General features: G+C 53.5%; 1 protein-coding gene across 3 annotated transcripts in view; it reads right to left on the bottom strand.

Annotated features, from left to right (window-relative positions):
• The window catches only part of RPTOR (regulatory associated protein of MTOR complex 1), a 340,143-nt gene that overhangs the window by 78,142 nt on the left and 247,033 nt on the right, over nucleotides 1-14,968 (bottom strand). For all 3 annotated transcript variants that reach the window (XM_027624605.2, XM_027624606.2, XM_027624607.2), the window contains 3 exons: nucleotides 14,831-14,932; nucleotides 9,098-9,181; nucleotides 6,798-6,908 (listed from right to left, as the gene is read on the bottom strand). In XM_027624605.2, the coding sequence (XP_027480406.1) occupies nucleotides 6,798-6,908; nucleotides 9,098-9,181; nucleotides 14,831-14,932 (297 nt within the window). The remainder of the gene's footprint in view (nucleotides 1-6,797; nucleotides 6,909-9,097; nucleotides 9,182-14,830; nucleotides 14,933-14,968) is intronic.

Below are 14,968 nucleotides of genomic sequence, written 5' to 3'. Positions count from 1 at the left end.
GAGGAAATGAAGTCTGTATCTGGGTGGTGGTTTGTTCATTTTACTGATCTGCTCTAAGAACCAGCTTTTGGTGGAACAGATTTTCTTTACTGCTTTTCTGTTTTCTTTTGCATTGATCTCCACTGTGATTTTTATTTCTTTTCTCCTACTTCCTTCGGGTTTAATCTGCTTTTCTTTTACTAACAGCTCAAGGTTGAAGCTGAGGCCAGTGATTTAAAACCTTCCCTCATTGCTAATGGATGCACGTAGAACTGTAAAAGTTTCCATGCTGTTTAGCTGTCCCCACAAATCCTGATATACTGTGTTTTCAGTTCCCCTCAGTTCAAGGTATTTTTTATTTCCCTTCAGACCCTTCTGAAAAATATTTATTAAACGAATTTTATTTCACTGATTTTTTTCATATAAATGTTTATATAATAAATTGTAATAAAGTATATCAGTAAAATTATATTTTGTACTACAAGCACATATTTTTTTCTAGCTTTGACTTATAATTGACAGGCAAAAATATGTACAATTTTTGTATATTCAATGTACTAGTGTGATATACACACATGCTGTGAAATGATCACCACAATCAAGTTCATTAACACATCCATTAACTCACATAGTTACTATTGGTTTTGTTTTTTGATGTGGTAAGAACACTAAAGATCTACTCTCAGCATCTCTCAAGTGCACAACACAGCACTGTTACTACAGTACTCCCCAGACTCACAGAGACCTGCGAGTCTGTACTCTTTGGCCTGCATCTCCCCGTCTCCATCACCTGCAGCCCTGGAAACCGCTGTCTCGCTCTCTGGTTCTGTCAGTTCGACTGTTTTAGATTCCACAAATGAATGAGGTCAGGTGGTATTTGTCTTGTCTTGCTTATGTCACTTGGCACGGTGCCCTCCAGGTTCAGCCGTCTGGTCACAAATGGCAAGATTTTCTTCATCTTTAGGGCTGAGCAATATTCCAGTGCATGTATTTTCTTTATCCATCACCTGTTGACAGACACTCGGGTTGTTTCCATGCTTGGCTACCGTGAATGATGCTGCCGCGAACATGGGGGTGCAGGTCTCTCTTCGAGGTAGGATTGCATTGCCTCTGGTTCAACGCCCAGCAGTGGGAATGCCGGACCGGTCAGCGGTTCCATTCTTCGTTTTCTGAGGAACCCCCACACTTTTCCACAGTGGCTGCACCAGTTCATGCTCCCACCAACAGTACTCGTCTTGTTCCCTTTTCTCCACGTCCTTGCCAACTCGCTAACTCTTGTCAGTGTGAGGTGGTGTCTCACTGTGGTTTCGATTTGCATGTTCCTGGTGATAAGGGACGTTGGGTATCTTTCATGTGCCTGTTGGCCGTCTGGATTCTTCTTTGGAAAAATGTCTATTCAAGTCTTCTGCCCACTTTTTAACTGGATAGTTTGGGTTTTTGCAATTAAGTTGTATGAGTTCCTTATATATTTTGGATATTAACCCCTGTCAAATAGATGGTTTGAAAATATTTTCTTCCATTTCACAGGTTGCCCTTTTAGGGAATTGTTTCTTGTGCTGTGAAGAAGCTTTTTAGTTTGATGTAGTCCCATTTGTGTATTTTATAAATATTTATAACTATGCATATTATCTTACATAAATATTTATGCTACTTCTATACTTTATATAACACTCATATTTCAATATTAAATATTCTATATATTTTATACTTATATTACTTATTAAAATTTTATTTTATAATGTAATCATTAAATGATTTATTTAAAAGTGTGCTGCTTCATCTCCAAGTGTTTGGAAGTTTTCCTATTACCCATTGTTGGTTGCTTCACTCCACTGTGGTTGCAGAACACGCTGTACAATTTCAACTCCTCTAACTCCGGGGGGTGTGCAGACTTCATCCTCCGCACGCTCTCCTCTGCGTGGCAGCACTTCACATGAAGTCTCTGAAGCTGACACCCCACCCCTGTTTTGCTACTGTGACCACACATGTTGCTGACCCCACCAGCGATTACCGGTGGTGCGTCCCTTCAGTGTCGCATGCCTTAAAGTCCTTACTCCGCCTGCACTTAGAGATGCTCTCACCGGGCACAGCAGGCCAGGCCGGCGGCTTCTCTTCACGGACATTAGGGCACCAGCTGCTGTCCCCTCCTGGTGTCGTTCCCGACCTGTAACCTGCTGTCTTCCTTCTCCTCGCTCCTCTATTCTTTATCAGCTGCTTCCGAGTTCATAAATTTATCCTGTTTTTAAGCAACTAGATTATGACTTGGGGTGGTTTTCTTCATGTTCCTTGTGCGTGGGGTTCATGGAGCTTGCCGGGCCTGTGGGTTTGTTGTTTTCATCAAACTGGAAAATTTGGACATTTCTTAGCCACCATTTCTTCAAGTATTTTTCCTGCTGGCCCCTATAGCGACTCTGAACGCACTTAGGTCACGTCACTTGCACTGGTTCCACGACTCAATGATGCCCCTTAGTTTGGTCAGAATTCTCTGTCCTCGCTGTGCTGCGTTTGGGCAGCTGTGATTGCTAACTTCCTTCTGCGATGTTTAGTGGGTTGTCGATCCCAGCCAGCATGTTTTCCAGGTCATGCTGTGGCTTCCCTCCGCAGAAGGTTCAGTGGGCTCCTTGTTGCCTTCCGTGTCTCAGTGGAAATTTTATGTGGAGCAGACTTCCAGCAACCATTTCCATGTCCTTGTCGGCTAATTCTAATATCCGTGAGGGCTTGGAGTGGGTTCTGGCAGGTTTTTTCTCATTGTTGCGGGTCATGTCTTCCTGCTTCTTCACATGCCTGGTTGGTAGCGGCAGGTGAAGGGTAACGTGGCACATGGGTGATCTGGGAAGAGACCCCTCTGGGACCAGACTCCTTGGGGAACAACAGGAAGGGCTCTCCGCGTCCCAGGTCGTGCCTTCTGTCCCACCACTGTCCCCACAATGCGCGCCACCCTCGGTCAGATGGCACAGACCCGTCTGACCCTGTTCCCCTTCCTGAAGTCACCTTCCTTCCTTCTTCCCAGACACGGCCCGCCTTCTTGAAGGCCAGAGTGAGTCTTACCTCTCCCCTACTCCTTCAGGGGCCCCTCTCAGGATGGCACATAGTGTGTGCTCAACACATGCCTGTGGCTCAAGAGGGGGCTCCAGGCTCGGCCCCAGCTGGGGTCCAGCCTGAGAGGGCCACCCCATGCTCAACCCCTGGGGAAGTGCCCCGAGGGCGAGGTGGGGCCCGGCGTGGGCACAGGACACTGGGCACTGCAGACCTCCGTCTGTGCTCCACGCAGGCTTTGATCCTAAGTATGGGCTCCCTGTGTGCAAACACCATGCGCTCTGACCCCCGTGGGGGTGGCACCAGTGACTCAGGGGGCTCTGCACACAGCACGAGAGCCCACGGAAGCCGGCAGTGACCAAGCGGGACTTCCGGCCGGATGTGAAGGAGGGAGGGGAACAGCTCCCCAAAAGCATATGGGACTTTAGTCTCTGGAAAACTACCTGAGTGATCATGAAAAGGAAGGATGAGGTAAACAGCCCCCAGTCCCAACCGGAAATATGTCAAAACGTCTCTCTGTGGGATGATTGCCTTTAAATAAAGTGGTGCAACAAGCTGGCTAAGAAATGAGTTCACTGGAAGGTCCCTGGTGCCTGCAGGCATGGAAAAGAACATTGCAGGCGAGGGCATTTCCAGCTGGCTGTAAGAAGAGCTCCTCAAGCATTATCAAACGTGTAATTCCTTCAGCGCTGTGCAAACAGGAAGTGCGTGGCCCTGAGAGGTTCGTTCAGTCGGGTAATGAGGGAACAGCAGCAGGTGTGCTGGTGGCTGAGCACTGGCATCCGGGCGCTGGAGACAAGCAGGCCCCTGGAGACCCATAGGCCCGGGAGGCGGTTTCTAGCGGATTCCTCATACCCAAGTATGATGACCACTGTAGGTCCCATGAGAACACGGCAGCGAGGGACAGCTCAGAAGGGCTTCTCACGTACAGAACACTGAAGCAGGAATAGATAGTCCTAGGACTAGAACTGAACATAGTCTGGTTCCGGGTCCTGAAAGGTCCTAAAGATCTTGTAAGGACAAGAACCTGGTGGCTTACCCACACTCCGACAGCACTGGTGGCCCATGGGTGGGGAGGCGGGCTCTGGGGGGCATTCCCTTCGATGGGCTTTGGTCTGAGCTGGGCCCTCCGTGTACCCAGGAACCGAGTCACGGCATCGATCCATTTCCAAGTGTTCCGTACAGAAGACACAGCATTGAAGGAGAGAAAGTTTCCGAGCAACCCCCGGGAGAGCCCTTCTGTTCACATCGTTTGGCTCTTCAGCGAAACATGAGGGGCAGAACAGAGACGACCAAGAGGCATGGCCTCCTTGCCCACAGCAACAAGCTTTCGGATCAGCAAGGAAAGGTCTCCGTGTCCGACACCAGCCGGGCAGATGCAAGACTTATGCTCTCATTCCTTTTATTCTAAGATTTCCAGGACAGCTTTCCAGGTCACGGCTCTCATCTCCATCCCGGCTGCTGGAAGCACGACGGCAACGGTTGTACAGAGGGCAGGCGTCGGGAAGTGAAAGCTCGCTCAAGTAAATGAGGGCAGCGGGGCTCAGACTCAGGTTCTTAACTCTTAAATCTAGGGTTTTGGTCAATCTTTCAGAGAGGTCATTGTTTATCTGAAGTTAGTTCAATGGACGGAAAGGTAAATATTTTGTCAGAACACACAATGTTCTGAACATCATTGTGAAGCTGACAAGTGACAGAACATTCTGTGGACCCAGCCGTGTGCAGGGTGCTGGGCCCAAGAAGGGTCAGGGCTGAATAGAGGTCAAGGTTAGCTTGGGAAGCACTGACGGGGAGGGAGGGCGTTCACAGCACCGAGAAGACCATGGAGACCAAGCACATCCAACATGAGTGGATCACCGCATCTGATCAACAGGGTGCGTGAGTTCTGGTCGGTACCACTAGACCAGGAAATGTCCCTGACACACGGGGACAGAGCCACCTCCCTGGCCTGGTTTGCATGACTGCCTGTGCAGAAAGGCCAAGAGAACCTACCGTCCATGGCCAGAACTACAAGATTCAACAAGGCTGCCACTTGAGATCAATACATAAAACAGTAATAATCGAGTGCAGCATGACTGGGGTCCGCGGCCACCTGGAAGCGCCTGTGCTGTGACACGTTCACTGGGAATGCCTGCAACACTCGCATCCTCGTGCAGCCATCACCCCAGGTTTGGGCCTCAGGGCAAAGCTCGGCTACCTCGGGGGTGTGCGGGTGGCCGCAGCACCCAGGTGAGGGAGGACCCGGTCCCGCGGCAGCCTGGAGCTGCAGGGGCTTGTTCGCAGGACAGCAGAGGGTAGAGTGAGCAGAGTGCAGCATGCGGGGCCGAGGCTGAGTGCTCAAGGAGGCCAGCCTGGCCGCGCCCAGACCCAGTCACCCAATGGGGTGTGGCCGGGGAGGGGGCCAGCCAGGTGAGGCTGTGGTGACCGGCAGGAGGGGTGACAGGGTAGGTGCCCACTCCCCTCCCCACCCCCTTAACCCCTTAAGCAAGTGACCATCTGGCCATCGGCACTTCCTTCCCATCTCCACATCCACGGTTCTTCTGAAGGTGACTGCCCTGTGTGATGGCCTCTTCTGGGGTCTCTGTTTCCCACCCAGCACACACCCTCACTCTGGAACCCCCTTTGTGTTCTGAGTCAGACCTCCAGCATTGGGAACCCTCCTTCACTCTCCTTTTGTGGCTCTTCATTCTCCATTCCCCCCAGGGGGGCTCACCTGCAAGGTCACCGGGCACCAGAGTTCCCCACCTCCAGGCCTAAGGCGCGGGTCCTCCTCAGCTGGGGCCTCCCGAACAGTCACCCCATCACATCCACCCCTCCTGCCCAGCGGGCTCCTCCTCAGCTGACCTACAATCTCCTCTAGACAGAGGCCAGACACTTAAAAACCACAGCTTGGATCTTGCTGTGTCTCTGTTCTCGAATCTTTAATGGCTCCTCTCGGTGGGCTAAAGGGGGATACCCTCCACTTTGAGGGCTCCTTGCATGTGCCTCCAGCACCTCAGCCCAGTGGGGCCATCTGCCCTCCCTGCCCCTCTATCTCTCTCACAAGCTGTCCCCTCCCACGTCTACACCCACCAAGGCCCTCGTGCTAAGAATTCTCAGGTCCCCACCCTCACGGCACAGCCTCCTGTGGTGTGGCGGCTTTCCGCTTGCAGCAGAGGGCTTTGCCCCACTGGATGTGACCTGTCCAGGGCAGAGACCACGGCCTCCTGTGTCCCCTACAGCCTTCAGCATGGTCCTGTCCAGCCCTTGATGGAGTAGAGGCATGACTGCCGCCCTGTAGGCATGAGGACGGGGGGCGGGGTGGCTACTGGAGAGCAGAGCTGCAGGAGACTGTCCCTGAGGTCAGGGCAGGGGAGGGAAAAGCACAGGCTGGAGACAGAGGGCCCGGTGGGTGACCAGGCAAGGCAGGGCCGAGTTTCAAGAAGGAAGTGGTCAGGGTCATTTCCTGCTGGAGGACTGGAGGGGATGGGGGTGGGCTGGGGTGGGAGGCAGCGTGCAGCTCAAGTGACCAGGACTGGGCCCCAGGGGGACGCACCTCCCATGTTCTGGAAGGAGGGGGGATCAGCAGTGCCTGGAGACGGTGTGGGGGGAAGGCAATAGCACCGAAGGCAGAGGCTTGGGTGAAAGTAGGACAAAAAATGTGGGGTCGTCACGGCGGGAGAGAGGACACAGCCACGCTCGGCACCTCTGTGAGCCCCTGCTCTCTGCAGCCGCTGCCCGGGCTGGGCCGGCTAACACGCAGAGACCACCTGGCGCCAGTGGGGAGGGCGCGGACTACTCACACTGTCCACGGCAAGGATCTTGGCCCAGATGAACACCAGAAGGGGCCGCAGCTCTCTGGCTGAGCTCTGGAGCAGTTTCAGCACGTAGGGGAAGATGCCCACAGACAAGGCCTGGGGGAGAGAAAAGAACGTGAGCACGCCAGCTCCTGGGGGGCCGAGGGGCACAGGCTCAGGACACAGTGTGGCGCTGCCTTCAGCGCATGTGGGAATGTAAGCAAAGGGGCCTCCTCTGGATCTCCACATCTCTGTACTCCAAGACACTGCAGTATTTTTCTAGCCCTGCCTGGTCTAGAGGCCACAGTTCATCTCGTGAAGAACCCATGGCTTCCCGTCCGGGGACCCCACCCCCTGCAACCTCACCCTCGCGTGGCCTTGTTTGCTCTGAGCAGCAAAGCAGAGGGCCCCTTAATTGTGATTCTCACATTTCAAACCACAACCCTCCTGCCTTATTGCCTCCAACCTTCACATCTGCCCCTGAGATCGACCTTCAGAGGACTTGAGCCTTGGGATGGGCCAGTTTGCTGGTTAAGACAGGGAGCAGCTGTGGCTGTCCCTGCTGCCCAGATTCTGGTGGTGCACCATCCTAGGGGGGCTCTCTGCTCTCAGGCAGGGCAGTCAGAGAGAAGGTGGCCATCTCACAAGGACAACTGGGCAGAGCCCTGTTATGTCAGTCATCTCAGCACAGGTGCTCGGTCCTCATCTCCAAGTTGCTGGAATTTCAGAGATATGGCAAAGGTGTCCCCCTCCCAGACGCGTGGAGGGGTGTGACCCAGGCCAGAGGCCACTGGCAGGGCCTGTGTCCTTTTCTTGTTAAAGGCCATGCTTAATGAGGGACAAGCATCCTGTCTCTGGTTTGGGCAGGTGGGTCCTCCTGGAAGACCCAACCCATACCTGTTGCTACACCTCATCTGTCAAGCACCTGTTATACTGTCAAAATTCCCAATTAGCATAAGCTTAACTCTTTAAAGGGCCAACATCCGTTTTTTAAAAATATACCATATAATAAAAATCTCTCTTAAGTGTTATTAATATAAGTTTCCCTGTCTTCAAGTTTCCCATGGCAGATGGGAAAAGGGGGTAGAGTGAGAGCAAACCCCGGAACGCTGCAGGGATGGAGGCCGCACGGTGCGTGTTTCTCGAGCATAAAGGGTACACTGCGATTTTTCCCCGGTGACTGAGTGACATCGATTCACACAAGCAGATGCGCAGGCCACGCAGCTCGAGAGTCACACGAGACCCTCCCCAGTGATCGACATGCTCTAAGTAATTTGCGGCCCAGGTGCCCTGAGTGTGAACCGTCCAACGGTGGGTGAACTATTCTTCCTAATTCTTTGACTTTTCCTTTCCTCCTTCAACCGTGGACTACCGATTCTCACTCTCTAGTTGGCATTATATAATGAAAACACTTAAATATACACAAATGGAGCTATATAGTAATGTGCTGCCCTCCCACATGCCCGTCACTCAGCTTCAGTGACATGAGCCTGACGGCAGGGTGCTGGCGTGCCCGCCCACACGTCCTCCTGGACTCTCTGCAGCACATCTGCATGTCACACACGTTTCATGTGTAAATAGAGTCTTTACCGCTAACAAAATAAGGCCTTTTTAAAAGAACAACCATATGCCATTCCACCTAAAAAGATGAAGTTACCCTTTAATAACAAAGTATTCAGTTCATGTAAAATTTCTAATTGTTGCATGAATGCTAATTTTTCAAACTTTAACTTTCAAACGTTTATTTGCACATATGACCAAAAAGATCCATATATTGCAGCTGATGGCAAGTCTCTCGAACCTCCTGTCATCTGTTGGTTCCCTACTGATACCTGTTTCCTTGTGATGTAGTTGTTGGAAATGGGTCACTGTTTGATCTTATTTCTGTCAGTGTTTTCTGTTTTCAATGGCCGTTTCCACTCTTTTGCAGAATGAGTCAGCAGAGAAGTGTTTCCAGATTGTGCTGAGCACCACAGTGTAAAGTTGGTGCATGGGTGTGTGCCCGGCACTCGGCCAGCTCAGAGGGACGCTGCTTCTTGGCTCAGGCAGGGGCAACACTTTCTGCCTGCAGAGGTGAAGCCTCATGGTGGATGGGAAAAGAGGGTAGAGTGACAGCAAACCCCAGAACGCTCCAGGGACGGAGGCTGCACGGCACATATTTCTTGAGGGCCCCGGGGGCTGCCCGGCCCGCCCCACACATAGTCCCCCTCGATGGCCGGTGATGGTCCCTTCCGGGTTGTGAGGCACGTCCTCAGCCTGCACCTGGGAGTCTGGCCGCCCCCCGCGTCTGTGCAGGACGCACGTACCAGGCTCACTGCCCAGGGGCCCAGGTCCAGGAATCGTCCCAGCAAGTCCAGGGCTCTCAGCCGGTGCACCTGGCTCAGCAGCACCTGAGGAAGAAGAACAGGACGGCGTCACTGCAGAGCCACGCGTCATGCCATGGGGTCGGCCCAGCAAGCTCACACCTGCCCCTGGCTTCGCGCCTTCATTCACCTGCGGCAGGTGCTCCTTTCTCTGCCGTTCTAATTTTTCATTAACAGCTAAAATATGTGCCCCGCTGAAAGTATTAGAACAAATATTTTTTAACTGCATTTAAACAAGATTATTATTATCTATCATTGCATTTCTCATCTCCTTTTAAGACTAAATAAAATACTGTGGCTTTGATTCTGCATCACCCCCCAATGCACACCTCCCCACAGCTCGCTTTTCAAATTCTTATCCAGTTTTTGCTATTATAAACAGCGCTGTGATAAATGTCCTAACAGGCATATTTCTGCACATTTACATGGTTTTTCTCTAGGACAAACCCAAGGGTCAGAGCTATATACTTTTATTACCAAATTATCCCCTAGTTGAACTAGCTTGCACCTCCAACGACACGGGTGGGCGCTCTCTCCCCAGGCCTTTGCTTGACCACAGGGCACAGGACGAGGGCTTGCTGTGTGTGCTCTGGTTATGTGACCTTGGGCAAATTACTTGACTTCTCTGAACCTTAATTTCTTAATTCATAAGAAAGGACAACACAGAACGGAACCCTGGAGGTTTTATTAGATATCAGATTAAGAGCTCCTGGGCACCAGAAGCCCATGCCAATATGACATGTAAAAATAGCCTTTGAATCTGAATTTCCTTGACTACAAGTGAGGTTGATTATCTTCCCTCACGGGTTAAGTGGCTATTTCTCCAGTAAACTGGCCACACGTGCCTTGACTTTCCTACTTAAATGTTTGGCCTTTCCTTACTGATGTGAAAGAGTTCTTTATAAAGAGCAACCTTTGCCACATCTTTTTCTCTTGTTTTCTTTGTTATGCCAGAGTCTAAAATTTCTGATGGGGTCACTTATATTATCTTCTCCCTCATGGTCTTTATACTCGAGACCACGGAGACCCCTGAAGGGATTCTTCTGTCCGCTCCTACCCCAGCCACCCAGTGTGTGTTCGCGGGGCACGAGGGGACGGCGGGGAGCCCCCTCCCACCATCAATCAGCTGCAGAGACAGATAGACAGCCACACTGCAACAATCCTCTGTGACGGTGGGCAGGGCTGTGAATCATGTAAGCCCCCACTCTACCTGGGGTGCAGCCAGATCCCAGGGGGGAGGTGGTGTGTGGGGTTCCTAGGCAGCAGGCAGAGGGGAGGGGAAAGCTTGGGCTGTCTGAAGATGGGTCCCAGGCTGGGGGTTTCCTGAGAGGAGCAGCAGTGAGCTGTCCAATGTGGTCGCTGGGGGGACGGACTGGCCAGAGGCTGGATGGGGGGCGGAACGGGGTGGACATGACCCTGACTGATGAGGAGGAAGAGACCCAAGAGGGCCGGGGACATGCCCATGGAACCTGCTGGCCGATAGAGAAGGCGAGTCGGGGAGGGAGACTCCGGAAGAGAAGGTCTGGAGTGAGGCCAGAGAAAGACGGGCAGATGGGCCAGTGAGGCCAGGCCAGGCATGCCATCACGGGGTGGTGCTCCTGGCGGAGGAGAAGCTGGGTAGAGAGATCGGTGAGGGAGGAAAGGCTCCGGCGGCGTCACCTGCTCCTGCAGGTCAGTAGCAGGACCCGGGAAGACAACCGTGGTACAGGGTGTGGATCATGTTGGGGTCCGGGAGAGGACGCAGAGCGGAGCCGAGTGGAATGGAATGGGGGTGAAGAAATGGGGCAGCCAGGGCTCCTGTGAGGGGCAAACACGAACCGGAGGGAGAGGCGGGGAGGGGTCTTGACAGCACCAGGTCCCGAGAAGGACAGGCAGCCCAGGGGCCGGGAGGTGCAGGGGGAGAAGCGGCTGCTGGCCGTGTGCCCCGGAATACCATCTTCCCTCGCCCAGTACCTGCTCCAGACCCACGTCCACACCTCTGCCTCCAGACGGGCACAGGCGCGGGTGTTTGGGGGTGGTGCTGAGTTTCTGATTAGGAACCGGGAGGTAATGGGGGCCCGATCCCTCCCCCGTGGGACTCGTGGCTAGCATGCGCCACTGCTGCCTGAGGTCAAGAGGTCAGGAGGGTGGTTGGTGGGAGGGGCGGGCTTCAGGGCCGCGCAGGCCTGGCTTCCCTCCTGTCATTTCCTGACGGTGCAGCTTAGAGCTCGTAACCTCCGGAGACTTCCGTGTCCTCAGCCGGACAGGTGCAGGCGATGACCTATGACTTGGGCTCATTTTCAAAGCTGAATGAGACGAGGTCCGTGGAAGCACCTGGCACATACCGTCTACTGCAAGGGCGCGTCCTGGACGCTGACCTCCTGGCGTGGCCATGCAGCTCAGGACGCCTCCCCTTTCACAAACCACTCACTGACTGTCTCTGTTCTAAAGGAAACAAAGCTGCCCGAGGTGCTAGTTTCCAGGTGACCCAGGCCAAGCCGGGCCTGGGACCAGGTTTGTGAGCGCCGCTGCAGTCTGTCAGAAATCAAAGGCGGCAGCAGCTAACGCTGGTGGAGCCCAGGAGCTGATTCCCTTTGTCATTTAAACTGCTAAGCACGGAGACGGCTGTTTTCTAGGGCAAATGCTAGAGCGATGTGCGGCGGAAGGACGGGCAGCCCAGGCCGAGAACCCCGGCCGTGCGCAGGGCCGGTCTGCACCTTGTGTGTGCGCTGGCTGCTGGCGGGGCGAGGCCCCACAGTGGCGTCTTCCTGGCAAACCCAGCAGCGAGCCAGGAGCCCCGTTCACAAGGTCGGCGGTGACGCCACCTGCTGACACGCACTGGACGGCCTTCAGCAAGGAGGGACTTTGCGTCGTGACAATTCATGTTTCACGGGAAAATAAACATCGTCAATAAAGACTCCCAGGGAAAATGTCATGTGTTACATCGTCTTTCTGATTCCTTCTGCTCATTTATATTAAAAAAAATTGAAGGCTACCATAAACTAAGATTTATGTTAAAATAAGGACTGGCTTTTGTTTGCACTTTTTATGACCATTATTCCTGTTTGAGACGGGCCGGGATTTGTGGACACTAGAGACAAATGGTGAACAGAATGTTCCCGTCTGTGGCGGCGTGAACACCCACGTAACACGGAGCTTGTAGCTGTGGATACACTTTGCGCACCTTGAGCACACGCGGCTCGGGCTCCCGGCCGAGGCTTCTTGGTGGGGCCGATTCTTACGAAAACAAGACTCTCAAGCTCCAGCCCTGGCGGACCGTGGGGGACCCTGCGGGCCAGGCGCCCGGGAACCTGCCGACTAGCTTCCAGAGCTACCGATGTCTATAATACGTGTAACAATGACACCCCAGTTGCTTTCCTGCTGTCATCTGAGAATGACCCTGCGCTTTCAGACCACAAACTCTGTTTGTAAATCAGGGGAGGCCGTGAAAGCAAACAGGGCTGCCTGATGAAGTGGCCGGACGGACTCTCAAGGCCTGGAGGCACTAACGCCGTCCCGCGAAACTCCTTCTCTCCCTCCGACAACATGCCGGTCCTTCCCTTCTGGTCTGGGGCTTCTCTGTGCCCCAGCCGCCCGAGGGCGTGCAGACAGCGATGTCATGGCCACTGAGAGACCGTGAGCACCTGCCCTTGCGGTGCTGCGGGGATCGAGAGACTTCCTTCCTATCCCTTCTTCTAAAGGCAAGAAAAGACCCTGGGGCTGGTCAGGGAAAGTTATTTCCAAGCTTACATTCACAGGAGGGACTGCAAATCAGCTGGCCTGAGAAGACATTTCGTTTGACCCCGAAGGTCATCAGCTAAAGCCTCTGAGTCTTCAGGCACAGAAAATTCTCCCTGGCTCGTGGGAAAAGTAGCAGGGATTGGAAAAGCCACAAAGTCTGCATTAAAATTCTCCTTTCCTTAAGCAATTCTTTCTGACTTCCTAAGGCCCTGGAGGATAACTTATGGGTAACGGGGTCCAGGCCTTGGCAAAAATAAACTTCCTTAAGAGAAAGCAGGGTGAAGTTAACTGAACTAATAAGAAAGAGGCCGACCCCGTGGGCTACAGTACATGAAGCTGGTGCTCATCTGCACTCCGTCCTTCCCTTCTTGTTAAGTAAAGGTTCCCGCATTGATCCAGGCTGGGCATGGCCCAGGAGACTGCCCCCCAGGATGATGAAGAGCCTGCTGCTTATGGCTGAGGGAGCACACACACCATGTCTCCCCTCCGTTCTCTCAGAGCGCTGCCCCTCACTTCGGCACCAGAAAGTTGGCTCTATTAGGGCCTCTCCTTCCCTGAAGGAGTGTGGATTGTAAATGGAACATTAAAAAGAAACGTGGATAGCAGGCCACGTACAGCAGGCCTGTTTGCCCAACCCAGAAGACCTGATTCCACATGCTTGGCATCTTGCCCCCCGCTTTGGAAAGGACGGATGTCACTCGGTCACGCTGTCAAAATCACAGGAAGGTCAGTGGTACCCTCACAGGTGAACATGCTGGTGACCCAGAAGGCGCCGGAGCCCAGCATGTTCCACCTGCGCCCTGGCCATCCCTGGAAATCTGTTCACCCCCAGCACCGCGAGCACGCACTGAGGGAGGGAGAGCTGGTGACTCTGCCGCACGTCAGCTATGTTTCGTCCTTATTACTGACTCTCTCTTTATTTGTTTTGCTTCAAAAATGTGCTGGTTTACAGCTCACCCTGCGAACTCCAGATCGTCCTAATCTGGAAGCTAACAATCTCTATGCTCTATTCGTAACATCAGTCATTGTATACAAGGTGCCAAGACAGGTCCGGGGAGATGCTGCAGCCCGTGGCTACTCCGGGCCCCCCGACCGTCTCTGCAGCATTGTCGACCACATTTCCAGCACCCGCCCTCCCCGGCCCCCTCTGCCGTCTCAGGGTCCCGGCACACAGGCCTGAACCAGGTGAAACCTCCGGTTCTGGGGCCTGCAAATGGTACTCAAGGCCTGCTGAGCAGCGGACCCTGAGGCTGTCGACCACGCCTTTCCCACAAATACACCTTCACCGACACAAAAGTTCTGTGAAAACTTTCTCATCTTCCCACCTGTGAGGAACTCTGGTATTCTGCCATTCTCCCCCATCTGAATCATTAGCTAAATAAATTAGCGGAATGAGACCCACAACACAGCTTCCAACCCACTAGGGGGGCACAGTCCTGGTGTGAGCACTGACACGGGCCACGTGAGGGGCTGGCACATGCCCTCCATGGAAGGGAAGGCAGGGATTTGGGTCCGGGCTGCCCGCCACCCAGTCAATGACCCGCAGTCCACGGGCGCCTGGCGAGGAGGCACGAGGGCTGTCTGCGACGTGCTCACAGCTCCTGCCCTTTCCTCCTGGGCGGATTGGCAGCTCATGTCCTTCCAAATAGAAGGGTCTGATGCCACTGAGCACATTCGCTGCAGCGTTCCGTGGGTCGCCTGGAAAGGGCCACTGACTACAACCCAAATTAGTATTTAAATGAGAGTGGGGAAGGGAACTCTGACATCCCCAGGAAAGCCCTTCTGGAATAAGTCTGTGGTGGGACTCAGTGACCTCTAAGGGATCTGACTGATGTCCCCGAGAGCCACCTGGCTGAGGACACAGCCACGCATCGCACACCCGCACACACATCCCTGGCTCCAGTTCCTTCCCTGCAACACACTCAGCCAATCCGGCAGAGATCTAAAGAAACTCACCTGCAGAACAATGGGAAGTTGCTCGGGTGGGTTCCTGTTCTCCACGCCCATTGTGAGCCACACCTGGAATGCGGTCAGCTGCTCAGCAAAGAAGGGGCTGTGCTGTGGGACAGGCAGGGGGCATTAGTTAGGGACCCC

Source organism: Zalophus californianus, chromosome 16, assembly GCF_009762305.2.
Source record: "Zalophus californianus isolate mZalCal1 chromosome 16, mZalCal1.pri.v2, whole genome shotgun sequence".
Lineage (NCBI taxonomy): Eukaryota > Metazoa > Chordata > Mammalia > Carnivora > Otariidae > Zalophus > Zalophus californianus.
This window is presented reverse-complemented; position numbering and strand designations above follow the sequence as displayed.